Source organism: Sipha flava, unplaced genomic scaffold (assembly GCF_003268045.1).
Source record: "Sipha flava isolate LNK unplaced genomic scaffold, YSA_version1 3_pilon_pilon, whole genome shotgun sequence".
NCBI classification, from domain to species: domain Eukaryota; kingdom Metazoa; phylum Arthropoda; class Insecta; order Hemiptera; family Aphididae; genus Sipha; species Sipha flava.
In genome coordinates, this window is record NW_020273108.1 from 203,887 (window position 1) to 221,154 (window position 17,268).

The window sequence follows — 17,268 nt, forward strand, 5'->3', positions numbered from 1 at the left end:
GAAACACTTAACATTTAGAATCATAATTTCGTATATTAAATATTGATTGATGGATAAAGTAATTGGGTTTTTAATTTTTTTTTTTTTAGATAAATAAGTCGAATTTTATTTATTTTTTCTGCAATTAATTTATTAAAATACGAAGTACGAATTGTTTTTTAAACTCATTACATTTCAGAAGTTCATGTTTTATTCCGAACACAACTAAATTTCACTGACGTTATACCTATATAGGTAACATCAAATGATTATAATAAATGATCGTGAGATAAATGGTAATGATAGATAGTTCCATGATATTTTTATACGATTTTCACATTATAAAATTAGCACCATAAGTAAATTTATATTTTACATTTAGTGCCATTGAAAATATAATTATATAGTATCAGGTTTTTTACATTTTTTCTATTCAGTTACTTCATTCATCAATCAATGGTTAATGAACAAAATAGCCGGTTAATAAAGGAAACTATGATTCTTATTGTTAAGTGTCTACTTTATTCAATTAATATGGATTATGTGTCCATTATCCAGATAGTATGCATTTTAGTTAAAAAATATAAATAAATATAAATATAGATTTAATATTCTATGCAATATTAATATATAATATTCGAGTTATTATGGTTATTAATATTATATTTTTAATAAATTTGTTTTCAAAATTTTTTATAACTGTGATGGTTGTTGAAATATTTTAATTTTCTTTATTATTCTCCAAATCAAAAAAAAAAGGATTTTCTAAAAATTAATAATAATGTAGAATGATCTAATGGCAAATATTTGATTACACTTTTAAAACAGTTTCAGTCTCAGTTTCTTAAATTAATTATAAATATATGTTAAGCATTGCATTGTTATGTTTTAAATATGTAAAATGTAATTAAAAACTTTTTATTGGATTTATAAAATATTTAGTCATATACCTTTACAATTTTCCAGTATACCATAATTATATTATATTATATATTACTATCACTGAATTTCGATTATTGAGCAATGATATTGTATGATTTTCTGATTTTTGATTTATAAAATGTTTAATTAACGTTTATTCAGTCATAAGAATTAAATCATTTCTACAGTATCTTTGTATTTTGAATTCAAAATTATATATTGTACATTATTATAATAATTTTTTATTTATCTAAATAATGGTTGTTTATTTGACCAAGTGGACTGAGTGACTTAAGTACTGGTATGAGACGTCTTACGATTAACAACCAATGATATTTAATAAATTAATATACAATTTATGAGAATATTGTGTTTCCTTACATTTTGACATATTAAATACCAAAAATATTATATACTGTACATTGGCCCTAGTGTAAGATTTTAGTATGTATTCTTATGTAAAATAAAATAAAAAGATAATACCTATAATACTTATCAATTTTTAATGTGTAGTGTGTACAGAGTACAATAATTTTTAATTAATCGGTTGACGTTATAAACAATTTTTGTTCTGCTTTTGTTTTCAGTTTTGTACTAATAAGTCATTAAGTGTTTATAATGTCTGAATTTAAAATAACAAACTACTTTATTGTTACAGACAGTAACATCTCTAAACATATTTTTACAATTTATGCTACTAAAATTAGTAAAATTATTTAATAAATTGATTTCATATTCTAAATTATGATTAGTTTTTTTCAATGATCAAAGTTCTTGTTAAAAATCAGCTTCATCCTTATGACACAATTATTTGATCGCCACAGGCTTTTAGACTAAAATTACAGTTCTTAGATATCACAGTAACACAATTTTGAATCGATAAGGTATACATTTTATTTTGTACTCGTTAAAAGTGCAATATTATACTTTTATTGTTAATATTGAATTTACCGCACTTTTTAGTAGACTCATCACGAAAAACGCGTGATAAGCGCAAAAACTGTGTGACGCCTCAATTTGCATGAGGATTTTTTAAAAATTACAACTAGTGTTTATTTTTAGGTTTAAGATAATATTCTAAAAATAATTTGAATAAACTAACATTTTGAAGATGAAAAAAAATTTCAAACAAATCTTTATTGTTCCATCATAGTAAGTCCATATACCAGTGACCTCATTAATTTCAAGAGCACCCGGTATATATACATGTTTTGCACATAAAAAGTTGTAATCTGTACTTTAAATTATAATTATATTTATATGTGTACTTATAAAATGTAGTTAAAAAATTATTGTCGTCATTAATATAATCTTTAGAGTACTGTACATTTATTATATAATTCCAATTCAAAATACCAATTGGAGAGTTATGTAACTCTCGTGTTTTTTAATTACTATTGTATTTTTGTAATATGTATAAGTGACATATTATTTTTATATTCTATAATATATTAATATTGCTATTTGAACTAATTGAAAACATTTATTCGGTGCCTTTGTAATGTTGTAATAATTAATATTGAAAATAATAATACATTTTGTTTACAAGTATAAATTAATAAGTATTAAATTTAAACGTTGTCTATTGAAATTAATTAAGAAATTAATATACCTATGCTAGTTTCAGAACATTTTTGAGAAATAAAGAAATTGAAAAATGTAATATTTTTAAAACAATAATATATTTATAATCAATGATTATTTAAAAATAAATATATAATAATAAAGTTGAACAAATTCTAAATAAATATTAATAAATTAAATATATCTATTATTTAACTTAACATTTCATATACTGGTTGTGGACGTGGAGTATCGTATAATAGTGATGATCCACCTGAATAAAAAAAAAAAAAAAACATGGGATTAATAAATTTACAACTAAAAGAAATCAAGTAAAACATCGTAATCTAAAATTTAGGCAACATTTTAATCTTAAATTTTTACAAAATAATGATTGCATAACTATATTTCATATTTAAAATTAAAAATAATGCAGTAAACTTATTCAAGTGACATTAGTGACTCAAGCTATAACTGTATAAATAAAATATATGTCTTTTATTTTTCTTTTTTGAAAATAAATAAATTTCATCTTCTACATTGATGTTTACGATCATATCGCATTTAACAGCAATAAAAAGTAAATCATTCAGCTGATCATTAAAAATATATATAAATATATAATTATCTATCCATTATCAGGCGTAGATAGGTTTTAATTAATTTAAACGAAGGAAAAGGCGTTTATTAGATGCAGTAGTGACAGCTTAAATTAGAAGAATATTTTTATAATTTTAAGAGTTTCAGGAAAATCATTAGCTCGGAAATTGATTTAAAATTTTATTAACAAAAAAAAAAAAGTTACAAATTTCATTATTTCGTTCTTTATTATGATGATTTTTACTAAATGTCTTCGTCTTTTTATTATTTTTAAAATTTCTCAACAGTTTTCCGAATAATTGAGAAAAACTAAAGAAAAAACTTTAATTTCAACTGAAATACGAAACCTTATTATAATAGTTTCTTATTTTATCATCCCTTATTTATTTTTGTGATTTTGTGTACGGTTTCGACCAGAAGAGTTATTCCGACAGTTTAAATTATTTTAAATTTTTGATAGAAAATATTATTTAGTTGGTACTTTAAAGAATAACTAAAATTAAAAAATAATAATACTAAAACAAACCAATAATAACATAAATAACTAAAATAAATAAAATGAAGAACGGACATATATTTATAAAAAAAATTCCAACATTTACAGTATTACGACGAAATCAAACTTTTGTTTTTATTGTAATTGTAAAGATAACAATCATAGAAACTTTAAATTTTAACTAAATGCTCACTCATATATGTGCTTATATGACTGTTTTTATGGATGGTGTATAAAAGATGGTGTAAAATGTACAAAAGATTTTTTACTGAGCTATTTATAGAAAGTTTAAATGTTTTAGTTTTCTTAGCTTTTTTCAAAAATGTCGATAAAATAATTTTTTTGACAAAAAGTTTTTAAATATAATAAATTAAATTAATTTAAACTTAAATTTGAAGTTCTTCGTACATATTTATTACTAATTACTGAAAAAAATTGAACTTTATTAAAAAAAAAAAAAAAACAATTTACGAACCCTTAAATGTTTAATTTTGATAAAACGATAAAAGTTATAAAAATCTATTACATTTTCGTAATTAAAAATTCATATAATTTTAAATTTGTATACTTAAATTAAATATAATATTTTTAAAATAATTTACTTTGCAAAAAAATAAATTCCTGGAAAATCGCATAGGAATGTTATAAACGTTATAAAATAAAATTTTGACAAAATTAGAGATTTTAATGAACTGCCATTAAACGATATTAGTTATCTAGTAAAAGACATTTCAGTGTTTTGAAATATTACTTAAAAAAATGAGTATAATAATGATAAAATGGAGAAGTATATCGACACATTATCAAATACGCCAAATGATATTATATTATAAATCAATGAAAATGTGTAGGTGAAGCCTTTCACTGGTGGGTGTTATAATATGTTAATATGTTGGATGGTAATTCAAAGCTTCTTCATTATTTAGAGACAATTTGCACTTTTACAGTTTTGCATCTCAATAAGTGTTATCTATCTACATTTGTATGTTTAAAAGGTACATATATTTTTTTTTTGTTTCAAAAATGACTAGTTTCGTTTTTTTATTGAAAATGACCAACAATATACGTGGATTAGTATACACTTATTATATTTTTTTAATCCCTTTGTGACTATGTTATATATTAAGGGATACATATGTATATTTTTCACTACTCTATTATAATGAGTGTGCGGTCATGTATCATGCCACAATGCATAAATAATAATAATTGTTATTATAGCTTTCTACACTTTTTTATTTTTTGTGATTTAATTGTTCTTTTAAATCCTCGATTTAAATTTGATAATTAGTACCTTCAGATTAATAATGAATATAATGAGTAAAATTTAAATTATAAATGTTATTGATATAATAAATATATATACATTTAATTAGATTAATAAAATACTTATAAGTCATGTTTAAATAATAAGTTCAATCGTTACAATTTTTTTACACACAATATTTATAGTACAAAAGACTTCTTAGAAATATTAAAAATATTTAAAGCTATTACATTATAATTTTTAAACATTTTTAAGAAACGCAGCCGTGTAATTTTTAAGAAGAATTCAAATATTTCAATGAAAATTTTATTTTATATTATTTTAGTTAACTTTCATTTTAGTTTAGCTTTATTTTTTTCTTTAAAATAAGAAGAAGCTTTTATAACTAAAATTTTAAATTACGTTTAGATTTTTGAATATTGGGAAACAAAACTTTTTAAAATTACCACATTGAAATGTCAGTTATGGCTATATAATTTGAATCATTTTTAATGAATCATATTTTAAGTTTGGTATTTCAAAATGCATACAAGTACTTAGGTAATTTTGCTCGATCAAAAACAATATTAATTAAAGTTATTTATATTATAAAAACACTAAAATTGTGTGATATGTGAAAGAAATTGTATATTATATATTTATTTATTTATTTATTTATTAACAAATTATATATTTATTATTTCCACAAAGATAGTAAAATGGTTAATTAAATTACTTAAATATGTTAGTAAAATGTGTTTTAATATATTTCATTTATTTGATAACGTTTACATTTCTTATACTTTATTTTAAATCATTGTGTTTTGTTAGTAATTTATAACAAGATTTATAATAAAATTATTTATACTTTATAGTTTCAAAATAAGTGTTTTCGATAAAAACTCAACAATTTTATAAATATAAATGTTATGTTTAATAGTTAATTACCTGTGTGATGAGGTGCTGAGAAAACTGGACAAAATATTTCTGGATGAAATGTAGTATAACCATTATTAGCTAAAAATGAATTAAAATAATATTCAATCAATGATTAATTTATCTTACTTTGTCGTGACATAAATTAAAAATTATAATAATACTTTATCAATCCCGACTTACGAATAGTGTTTAAGAACTAAAAATAATTATAATCTATTAAACAAGTATTTTTAGTATTTAATACTATTATATTTATATATATATTACTGTTATATTGTTATTATTTACATGTACTCAATTTAAATGTTTATAATCCATATACGACTATAATAGTAAGTAATAATGAATAATCATGCCATCTGATTTAATTTGGTATTATATATTTTTTATTAGTGAAAGTGTTTCAAATATTACATAAGATTTTTTCAATATTATAAATTAATTTTATTTAGATGCAGCGAATATATTTAATACATTAGACATTAATAGTATCGATTTGTTTACATGAAGTATAACCAAACAAATTGTAAAAAAATATGCCTAAGTAAAAGATAACCAACATTTTTATTTACCGTTTTCCATTACTTAATTTCTTGAAAATAATTAATATTGTATTACGTTATTTGTTAGTAATTGTAAATAACTACTAAATTTCCTTTTTTTTAGATATTGGTATTAATTTAAATTTAATATATTTTAATATTTCTACTTTATATCAATACAAATTTAATTTGTAAGTTAGCAATTTATTTTGTATTATATTCGAAAAAATATCATTTTATTTCCACTAGAATGTTTTTGACATTTCAAACTTTATCATGAATAATTCACCTTATAAATGTGGAATATGTAGTTTAAAACTTAAAAATCATTTTATTTTTTTGATCAATAATTTTATTCGGGACAAATTAAAAGTACTATAAAATCGTGGTTTTATAATTATACACAATTTTTATTAATTATTGCAGTGCTTCCCAAACTTTTTCGACTCAAGGCGCCCTTTTTGATCCAAGGTTTTCAGAGCGCCCTTCTTTAAGTCATAGCATGACTAATCATTAGGAAAATATTAGACCCGATAGTATTTCATGACGGCGCGGTACCCTTAGAGATATCGCACACTACAGACTTTATATCGGCCAATAGTTTAGTCGGGTTCTTAATCAGTACAAAGTTATGTACAAGAGCGCAAATTATAACGATCTGGTATTGGCCGATTAATAAGTTTGATGGGCTGCACGATTACCTTTAAATTAAACTGTCGGCGAACTATCGGCCGACTGCTTAATCAGTATGGCGATAATTCCACGCGCGCACACTGCCGATTTTTAGTCTGTCGACTCGGCCGATTCACCAGAGATTTGAAGCGGGAAGGTATAATAAAAGTATACTAAAAAGCGACTGCTATCGTCAGCAGAATTCAGCACAACTAAAAAATCTTTCCAGAGCAGTTGGCCGACTATTGACCAGTTTGCGTACCGCCACCAACCAAACGGTTTAGTTGGCCTAGTGTGCGCGATAGCAGCTCAACCCGACTAAACTATCGGCCGATATAAAGTCTGTAGTCTGCGATGTCTCTTATACATACATCACGACGCACTAGGGCACCGCGGCGCACACTTTGGGAACCTATAAAATATTGCAAAATCAAAATAATTTAAAATAAATTTATTAAACTCATAATATTAACAAAATTGTATATAGATATAATTGTTTGTGTTTTTAGTTTGTGTTGTCGTTTGTGTTTTTAGTTTTAAAATGAGATAATTTAGAAACTGAGAAATATATTTTCACTTTGTTAAATATTTTTCTTTTTAGAACTAACCCTTTTCATTTTAAACTATAGATTGGTAAATAATATAGATAGATTTTATATGAAGTAAATGGTTCTCTTGTTATGATTAAAATGTGTTTTTTTTTTTTTTTATATACTTTAGTATTATAATTACTTACATATACATGAAGGTAACATTGGGTGTTTATTTAAAATCAATAAAAATATTATTTTATGTTAGAAGTTATAAATTTGAGAAGTATTTAATATTTTTAAAATCCGGCTCAAATAACTCATATTTGAGAATGTTGACATACAAATTAGCTTAACCATCATATGTAAAATAGCTTTAAATACTTAGTAAATTTATTTCGATTATTTTATTAGGTATAATTTGGTGCAAGAGTTAAAATAATTATATATAACAAATAATAGCTTACATGTATGTAGCATTGGAGTCTTGCTATATCTATCTGGTGATACATAACCTGGATTTTGCGTGATAATACATTTTTCTGTAAATTGAAATAAAAATAATAATTATTGAAATTGAAAATAGAAAGTTAAATTTAGGATAAAATGCTACTAAAGCATTTGAGTTTTAAATTTTGTCGGTGAAAAAATTATAAATTATACGTTACTGAAAATAGGTATTGTACATGTAGGTTCATATAGTATAGGTTCTGATGGAGGGAAAGACAAAAGGAGAAAATTGATACGTTAAAATATAATTAACGCCGAAGTAAACGACTATTTGATACAAATAAGATACAACTTAGACGCTGAAATAATAAATTAAATACAAGTAAAGTTTTCGTAGAGTACATACAAGGACAATAAAAGAAGAATTTCTAGAAGATATGAAAGGACATACAATAACGCAAACGCTTTTCAACAGTTAAGTGATTAATGACTGTGAAACATAATATAAGTACAGAGTTGACTTGGAATATGCATATGATAAAATATAAACAAATATAAAAAGTTTCGGATTTAAGCAAGATGTATTTAGGTTTAATTGCTTTTGTATATTTTCACAGCATTATTATCAACATTCATACGCTGTTTTTTCGCTATATTTGAACTAAAAGATCAATTTTCAATACTTTTGAGCAGGCTTAAAGTAGTCAATTTATGATTACTAATGTAAAGATTTTATTTATGTATTTTAAGTGCACACTAAAAATGCTACTTTCCCAACCAGGGACAAAAGTGTTTTAGAAAAGTGTGATCTACATATTTGTGCATTTACTGATGAAAAAATCACTATTCAATGTGCACAATTTTTTTTTCTCGTAAATTTAATTATTCAGTATTGATTAATAATCTAGAAACAACATCAAATTAGTTAAATTTATCCTTAAACATTATAGTTATGACAAAATAAGAGTAAATCGTTTATGAAGATGGCGACGAAAATCTAAAATCTAAAATCTAGGGATAAAACTCAGCTTCCACTTATATATCACATTTGTATTACATTTAAGTGAAATCGACTTACCCGGTAATTTTCACCAAAAGGCTATTCATACAAATCAATAACGTTAAATGAGAAATAAAATATAACACTATCTACATTTTAAATGTGCAAAAATAATTTACACTAACTTACAAAATATCAATTACAACCATCATAAATCTTATAATAAAATAATTTTTTATAAAATCAATGCTACTACTAATACTCATCAAAATATATAAGTTCTATTCTGTCATGCAATGGATATGTTCATTAGTCATTAATTGTTTTAATACATTTTGTTTTTTTCTTATAAATATCGTTTTATAAGAATACATTTTAGGTTTATTGCTACACTAATTCAATTTTCAAATGGTCATGGTTTATGACTTACACATAATAAATCATTGATTTAATTATTGATATTCGTGCAATTAAATAAGTAAGAAATTATTATAGACTAAAAAAATAGTTGTTCTGTCGATAAGAAAGTTATTAGAAATTAATAAAATGTTGAGATTAAATAACATGGACAATTTTCTTCGAATATTTTATATGAATATAAGGTCTGTTTTTAAAAAGAACTCAACAATTTACTGATATAACGAAACTATAATCTAACGAAAATCACATTGTATATTTTATGCATGTAAATATTTTGTACATTCATTCATTTATATACATGAAAATATATTTATAAAGGATGGACTTATGTAAAAGCAACACGAACATGTCAAAGGGTGCAAAATGATTTGAAGATAAAATCTTTTTTATTATAAAGAAAAAGAAAATTTTATCACTACATTTTTACTTATTCTAGAATAGGTAGGTTTGTTAGTTTTTTTGAGTATTAGATTTTTTTCCTTGCTGCACTAACTCAGATTGATTGGTTTTTGTATTCGATTAAAAACACAATTTTTTCAGTGACGAGATGACATGGTAATTCACAGTCTACATAATCAACACAAGAGATGGTTCAACCAACAGTGTATACTAGATTCATGTAGATTGATTTGTATAATGTAAAATCGAACTATAATTCGGATCGGTAAGATACTTATAATATATTTTCTACATAAAACACTGGTCGATTTTTTTTCCCTAAAATTATGATAAGAGTTGTATGAAGTTAAAAATTTTTTTTTCCTTTTTATTATATTCTTAAGAGGAAGTGTCACTCAAAAGTGCCATTAGCTTAACGCTCCTTATAAGATCGACAACGAAACGGGCTACCAGTGTGGGCGCATTCATACGAGTGCGTGGCGTATGATCGTGTTCGTGATCGTGAGTGTATAAATAAAATAATAATTTATTTATGATTTTTAGGTGGAAAAACCATGTTGCGTGAAACAAAACCATTCGTCATAAATTTATAGAAGAGGTTCATTTTTATTTTTTAAGAAAATAACATTATCTATGAAGTAACATATATGGTTTTTTCGATTATTTTACCAAAAATTTGTAATAGCTAAACATGACACTTAAAATTTTACAAATAATCTTACATATAAATACTTTGAATCCGTTTTTGTTGACGAATAATTAAAAAAAGTTCATCGTATCGTTAAAGTTCCGTTTAAAATAAAAACAGAGGGCGCTTATGCTATGGACTTGCACGGAATGCTTTTGAGCCGCGTAAAACGTAAAGCTGGTGTATCATGTCGTCCTAATAGTTCGATGTATGCATTTCGGTGACGAAACGTTCGACAATGAGTTCCCATTGCGACATCGAAATCAGAGCAATATTTTTTCCATTGTTTCCGAGAGACGCCCAAAAAATTTAAACAATTACCGTAAAAAAATGTACAATACCTTCTTTTCGTGCGTTACGCAAAGCATATTTCATACGTAAAATTTCCGGCACATGTACATGTGCAACAGTTGTTACCGTTAATTTTGTGCAAGTCGAGCGAGGTAGGTCGCCTCCTGTCCCGCGCTACGTTTGCCCGTTTGTTCGCGCCGTAAAAGTTGATGAACACCACGAACATGATGACGAACACCATAGCGATGGCCACCACGGTCATGGCCGATATCCATATGAGCTTCTTCACCAGCTGGTCGTATATCATCACGTCCACTTTCCCGTAGAACATGCCTATCATGCCGTCGTTACGTCTCTTCGGCACTGCTGTCGTGCGTGTCGGTGTCGTCGGTGTCTGCGTCGTTGGCGTCTGCGTCGTTGGCGTCTGCGTCGTTGGCGTCTGTGCCGTCGGCGTCTGCATCGTCGGCGTCTGCGTCGTCGGCGTCCGCGTCGTCGGTGTCCGCGCCGGCCACAGTGATCGATCATCGGTGGATGTCGTGACGTTTCCTGGCGTCATGGCGTTGCCGTTTTCACGTTCCGTGCCGTTTCCGGCCACGGACGTTTTCAGACGGTTGGCCGTCGGACGGTCGGTGACACACATTATCAACGCCGAGTGGTCGTCTCCGGCCGCCGTCAGACAGCACCCGGTGTGGTGGTCGCATTCGGAGCACGACACGTCGCAACGATTCTTGCACTCCGGGCCCCAGTACCCAACGTCGCACCCTGGAACGCGAGATTCATGTCAACTTACCCCGATAACCAGTGGCGGATTTATCAATAAGCAGAGAAAGCAGCTGCCTAGGACGTCAACATTTAGAAACCAGCAAACGTTGTAGTGCTTTATTAAAATAAATAATTAAAAATAAAAAATAATAGAAAATTCCTAATTAAATTATATTTGCTTGATTGTCTAAAGTTTAGACTCTAAATAATGGTTTAAATAATGGTGATTTGTAAAAATTACTATTGTACGTTTTCATTAAAATTTGATGGGTTCTCATGGAAATTTTTCCAAAATAAGTTAAATAACTTAGAACGAGAAAAAAATTATACAAAAATTCAAACTGGTTAAGGTATTATTATGTTTAATATTAGAGCCTATAGTCATAAAAAAATTAAATTCGTCTCTGACCGTAAAGTAATGGTAAACTGCGGATACCAATGTACAGGTGCTACCAGGGTCAGGGTGGTCCTTAAAACTTAAATTTGAAAATGTGTTAATTATACAACTTAAATTGGTCTAAATATTTATAAAACCGATGTATAAAAGGTTTTTGGAGAGTTGAAAAATATTAACATATGCCACAAAAGGATTAATGTTACATATCTCTATGTTATAGAAAACAACATACTCGTAGATTGCTATGTTTTTCAAGCATATCACAAGTAATAATAGTAAATATTGAACAAAGCATAAGAATATAATTTGTTTGAAATAACATTTTGTGCATTTTTTAATTTTATAAATTTTTTCATAAAACTAATATTTTTTGAAAAAAAATGACATTATTAATTAATAACCCTGGTTCAGGGTGCATAGAACTCAATCAGTTCGAAACAACAAACGTTTATTTTTTAGTATTTAAAAACTGATATGTTCTGTGAATGTTTTTTTTTTCTCGTAACGTTATCGGATAAAACGATTGGATGTTAATTAAATTAATTTACAGAAAAATGTATTTTGAAAATGAACTGAGTGCAAAAATTTGGCGTTGAAATTTCCGTCTAGAATATTTTAATGTTAAAATATTTTTTTTATCAATTGTTTTGCATTTTAATTAAAAATGAATAAAATTTAATCGATAAAATGTTTGATTATTTACCTATAAATAAGTAGCTATACTCTTTTAGCTTTTGTTGGTATAATATAGTCATATTAAATTAATAAAACAGTGATTTATAGCAAATCAAAATGTACTTTTAAGTTGAAGTTACAATTATTAGGATAATGATAAGAAGAAATTCTGAAAATGTTTGAATGTAACAAGAAAACCATTTTTTTGTTCTTATTTCAATTTACCAGGTTGAACTATTATTTCCTAGCCTAGATTAATTTTTACTTCACCACCAGATAACGTCCCTCTCATAGGAAATTCCTGTGCACGCCACTGGATATGACGATTAAGTTATCTTTTATTTAGAAGATGTATTATCCTAGCCATGGTTCTGCAATAGAAATGCACTTGTTGGATTATATTTTTTAATATATCTATCGTTTATCTAAACCTTCTTATTGAAGTTATTAACATTCTACGACGTACTTTAATATAAACGCTACAAAAAGTACCTCAGTAGGTTTAAATTTAACGGGAATGTGCCAAAACCAGAAAAAATAATTAATATTTAATCGTTTGATTGTTATTAGTTGTAAATTGTTTAATTATTTCAATATTGCGCTAATGGTAAAATGATTTGTATTATTATTTTTTTTTTTAATGTTTTTACTCATATAATATTTAACATATTATATTTATGTTTTGGTTTGAGTTTTCTGTAAAAAAAAATTTGATAACTTTAATAATAGTAATTCATTTACCTTTTATATTTTTATAGACGGCTGCAGTTTTAATAACAATGATGTTTTTCATGTCAAGCAGGCGATATATTATCAAATATAGTTTTAAAACAATTATTTTTCCGAAATAAACTGAGCACGCTCAGACCCATGGTTAATTATATACTATCCACAATTTTAATATTACTGTGACAAAGAGAAAACTGTCATAAAACAAAAAATTGACAATTAATGTAGATACTTAGATGTAGCAAGTTAATGAAAATAAGATAAAAGCATATTGTATATTATTTATGGTATGAATTATTACAGTTTTTATTAATAGACTTCGAAGAAAAATTGATTTCCAAAAAGAATAATACATGTATTATTAATTAAATATACTTTTACTTCATTGAAGATTCAGAATGTATTGGTATCACAGTAATAGGTTATTTATTTTAAAATGTATTTTAACATATATGACACAAGGTATAGTATATTTTTTTAAACCTAATTTTAACATTTTTATATATAGATTGCAATTATTTTTACTTTCTTAAAGTTTAATTTTAATTGAATTCATACATTTATTCTTCAAAAGAATTGTCATTACTAAGATGGACGAGAATATGTGAAACAGAAATACGTGAATGACACGTATTTGTGTTAATTACGTCTTTGGTTCAATTGTTAATTGTAGTTAAATTAATGTCTTGTTGTGTTTATTAAAATGACTCAAAGTTGAAAATAAGTGTCAAAATTACTTATAAAAAAAAAAAAAAAAATGTAAAAGTAAGTAAATCAATTAAATGCACTAAAAATAATTTTGTGATCGTGAAATCGTAAATCTTGAAGTAGGTACGCATTATTATTTTTTAAGGGGATAGTGAAAATTGAAAATGATTGTATACATAAATATTTATCGAGTTTATACAACCTTAAATAATCGAATGCTTTTAATAAACATTTAACACTATGTTTATGTTCGTAATTATATATATAATCGGATTAAGATATTTTTTGGTGATTCAACAAAAGTACTTAAGGTATAAAGTTAAGTTAACTATTGAATTAATTATTAACGTATACAAATATATATTACTAATTAACTCAATAAAATGTATTCTAATGAAAATCAATTAATATACATACAAAGGTAAAACTGTTGATTGAGCGTTAATATAGATTGAAAAATTAAGCATTTCATTTACGGCATAGTTAAATATTAAAATGTAAGTAATTCAGTAGTAAATATTAGAACTATTAGCTACTATGGACTTCAAATAAAATATAAATCAGACATGAATTGTTGTTTATAATTTATATTATGGTGTATGTAGCTGTGTAAGTTCTGTGTATAAGAAATTAATATAGATAGTTTTTCTATCAATTTTTGTCGTATCATATCTGGTATAACATGTGGTATAAAATTATTTGATGTAAAAAATATCTTACTGTTAACAATATTTAATTTAACCACAGCCCATAATTTTTTTTGTGTTAATTACATCAAAAGCTTTTACAATAAATCAATTAAAATTAATTAATAAATTTAATATACAGATTATTGCACTTAAGTAAAAAGTTAAACGAATTTAAAGTCTTGCTTTATATATTAATATTCAAACATTAACCGAGGAATAATAATTGTTTTTGGTTAGTCAATATTTTAATCAGGAAATCATGTTATAAGATGGGTTTAAAATATTTCAAAGACTGAATGTAATTAGTTGTGTTACTAATTTGTGGTTATGACGGCAATTATTTACATACAAAAAAAATAATAATCAGTTAATATAAATAAATAGTATACAGTTAGGTTTATGTATACATACGATCACAAATATATGGGGTTAAAGTGGTATGAACTAAGATTAAAAAAATATATTAATCGATAACATAGTATTAGGTTTATCCATAAATACGTCAAAAAAATAAAACTAATTTTAACTATTTAATTAAGACATATAAATGATTAAAATATTCGGATTTATTTTCATTACAAATTTAACAAAGACAAAATTATATGTCAAAAATAAATAATAAAAATAGTGTTCGACGTCCAAATTATTATAAGTGTGTATTTAATTATTAACGATGATGGTAATTAACTACGATTGAAAATGCTGATAATAATTATTTAGTACATGTCATATATTCATTGTATATTAAGCAATGAGAAATCAATTATATTTACTTTTCGGTATCAACTATTATATCTAATATATGCATAATATTATACATCTATGAGTTATAATAAAAAAAATAATAAAACACTTAATGTATATTATTAAAGCGTTTTAAAATTATGTTATTTATTTATTTTTATTTTGTTTTTATTATTCACAATATAATATTGCATTCAAAGTTAATACTTTGTGCAGCGATAAAACGAAGGAAGTTTTTTTTCCCTTTACTCCTCATAATATGCCTCTAATTTGAATATGTTTATATTATTGTTAGATACATTGTTTATAAGTGCAAACTTTTATATTTTTCAATATTGTAACACTTAATACTTATAACTGTTTAGGTTAGGTATAAATGGTTTCTTATTCGTTTTTTTCTTAATAAAACATAATTGTTTATAACTTTAATGATGCTTTAAAGTTGTTACGAATTAATATACGATGATGACATAATTGTTTATAACTTTAATGATGCTTTAAAGTTATTACGAATTAATATACGATGATGTATAATATGACATCAACGTTATTGCAATCGATACTAACTTTGTTGACATAATTGACCTACAAAGCCAGACTTGCATTTACATCTGGCCGTTCCCGGTACACATTTAATATTCAGACACTGTTCTTCGGTACACTTCGGTATGCAATCTTCGTATAGTTGGATTTGGTTCTCACAGCACACTTTCTTTCTGCGCGTTTTCGGCACGGTCTGAAAACGAAATCCGTTTGAATCGTCGTCGTCCCATACGCCCGGGTTGTCACTTACGATGTTCTTGTGAATGGTCCGGTACTCCTGCCTGTTATCCGGACATCTCGGCGGGATGTTCAAGCACCACGTGTACCTTATGATGTGCACCGGCTCGTTGACGCTGACCGTGACCACCTCGTGATAACTTCATGCAACACGATATATTATAACAGCTATGAGTCCCCGTATAGGTACACCGAGACAAACGTGACGTCCACTAGTACGTACCTTTCGGTAACGAAGCAGTCCGTGGTGTGGTTGTCGCACCGGCAAGGTTCCAGCGCGAACGTCCATAGGAATAACAACACGACGACCGTGTTTGTAAATGACGTCATATCGGTAGGTCGGATACGGAAAAACTGTAATGCTCACGACGCTGACAGGTTTTGAGTAGACGGTCCAACAATGCAAAGGATCATAATATCCAAATAGTGTACAGGAATGAATAAATCGGACGGCAAAAAAACACACTCACACACACACACGCACATACACACACAAACACACACCGGTAGTCGCTAATATAACGCGTTTATACGACTAACGAGATACACGCAGTATGGACCCGGTACGCAAGTACGGAGGAAAAAAAGGGTCAATTAATGTAATATAGTGATCTGGATCGAAGGAAGGGGAACGTTAAGTGTACGGTTTCGATGCGCACACAAAATGACCATGCTGCGGGTGTAATCCGTTCGCAAGGTATAGGCAACGTGCTTCGTCGGAAATCGTCTCGTACCAAATTGAATCATCATAATACGTTGTTATTGTCATTCACCCGGTGTAATCGAGTCCATTTATTTACCAAACGTTGTACGCCACGAACTTTTCAACGGAACCATGGTTATTTTTACTAACATTTTTTTTTTTTTTTTTTAAAGAACCGACAATAATGTATTATTTCTGGACTGGAATTTTTAAATGTGTTTGTCTCACAAAATTGGTATTTGTTAGGATTTAAAGATGTTAGAGGGGGACACTTTCTAACCTTTATATTCAACAATCATGATTAGTTATGTGATGTTGTCCATAATCCATGTTCTATGGTACTGT

At 26.4% G+C, this 17,268-nt stretch overlaps 1 protein-coding gene across 1 annotated transcript; it reads right to left on the bottom strand.

Annotated features, from left to right (window-relative positions):
- Window positions 1–2,636: 2,636 nt before the first annotated feature.
- Window positions 2,637–16,785, bottom strand: LOC112688719. Its single transcript, XM_025562054.1, has 7 exons — window positions 16,444–16,785; window positions 16,234–16,360; window positions 16,008–16,176; window positions 10,863–11,498; window positions 7,956–8,030; window positions 5,754–5,822; window positions 2,637–2,737 (listed from the first exon to the last, which is right to left on the bottom strand). Exons 1-7 carry the CDS (start codon window positions 16,548–16,550, stop codon window positions 2,676–2,678), a joined length of 1,245 nt encoding a protein of 414 aa, XP_025417839.1. The 5' UTR covers window positions 16,551–16,785; the 3' UTR covers window positions 2,637–2,675.
- Between the last annotated feature and the right edge of the window lie 483 nt (window positions 16,786–17,268).

Excerpts from the sequence above, each read along its gene's own strand:
- LOC112688719 (XM_025562054.1), bottom strand. The coding sequence starts at position 16,550 with ATGACGTCATTTACAAACACGGTCGTCGTGTTGTTATTCCTATGGACG. Across the intron at positions 16,361-16,443 it reads GACTGCTTCGTTACCGAAAG|TTATCACGAGGTGGTCACGG; the intron begins GTACGTACTAGT and ends TGTTGCATGAAG. Across the intron at positions 5,823-7,955 it reads GACTCCAATGCTACATACAT|CTAATAATGGTTATACTACA; the intron begins GTAAGCTATTAT and ends ATTCATTTTTAG.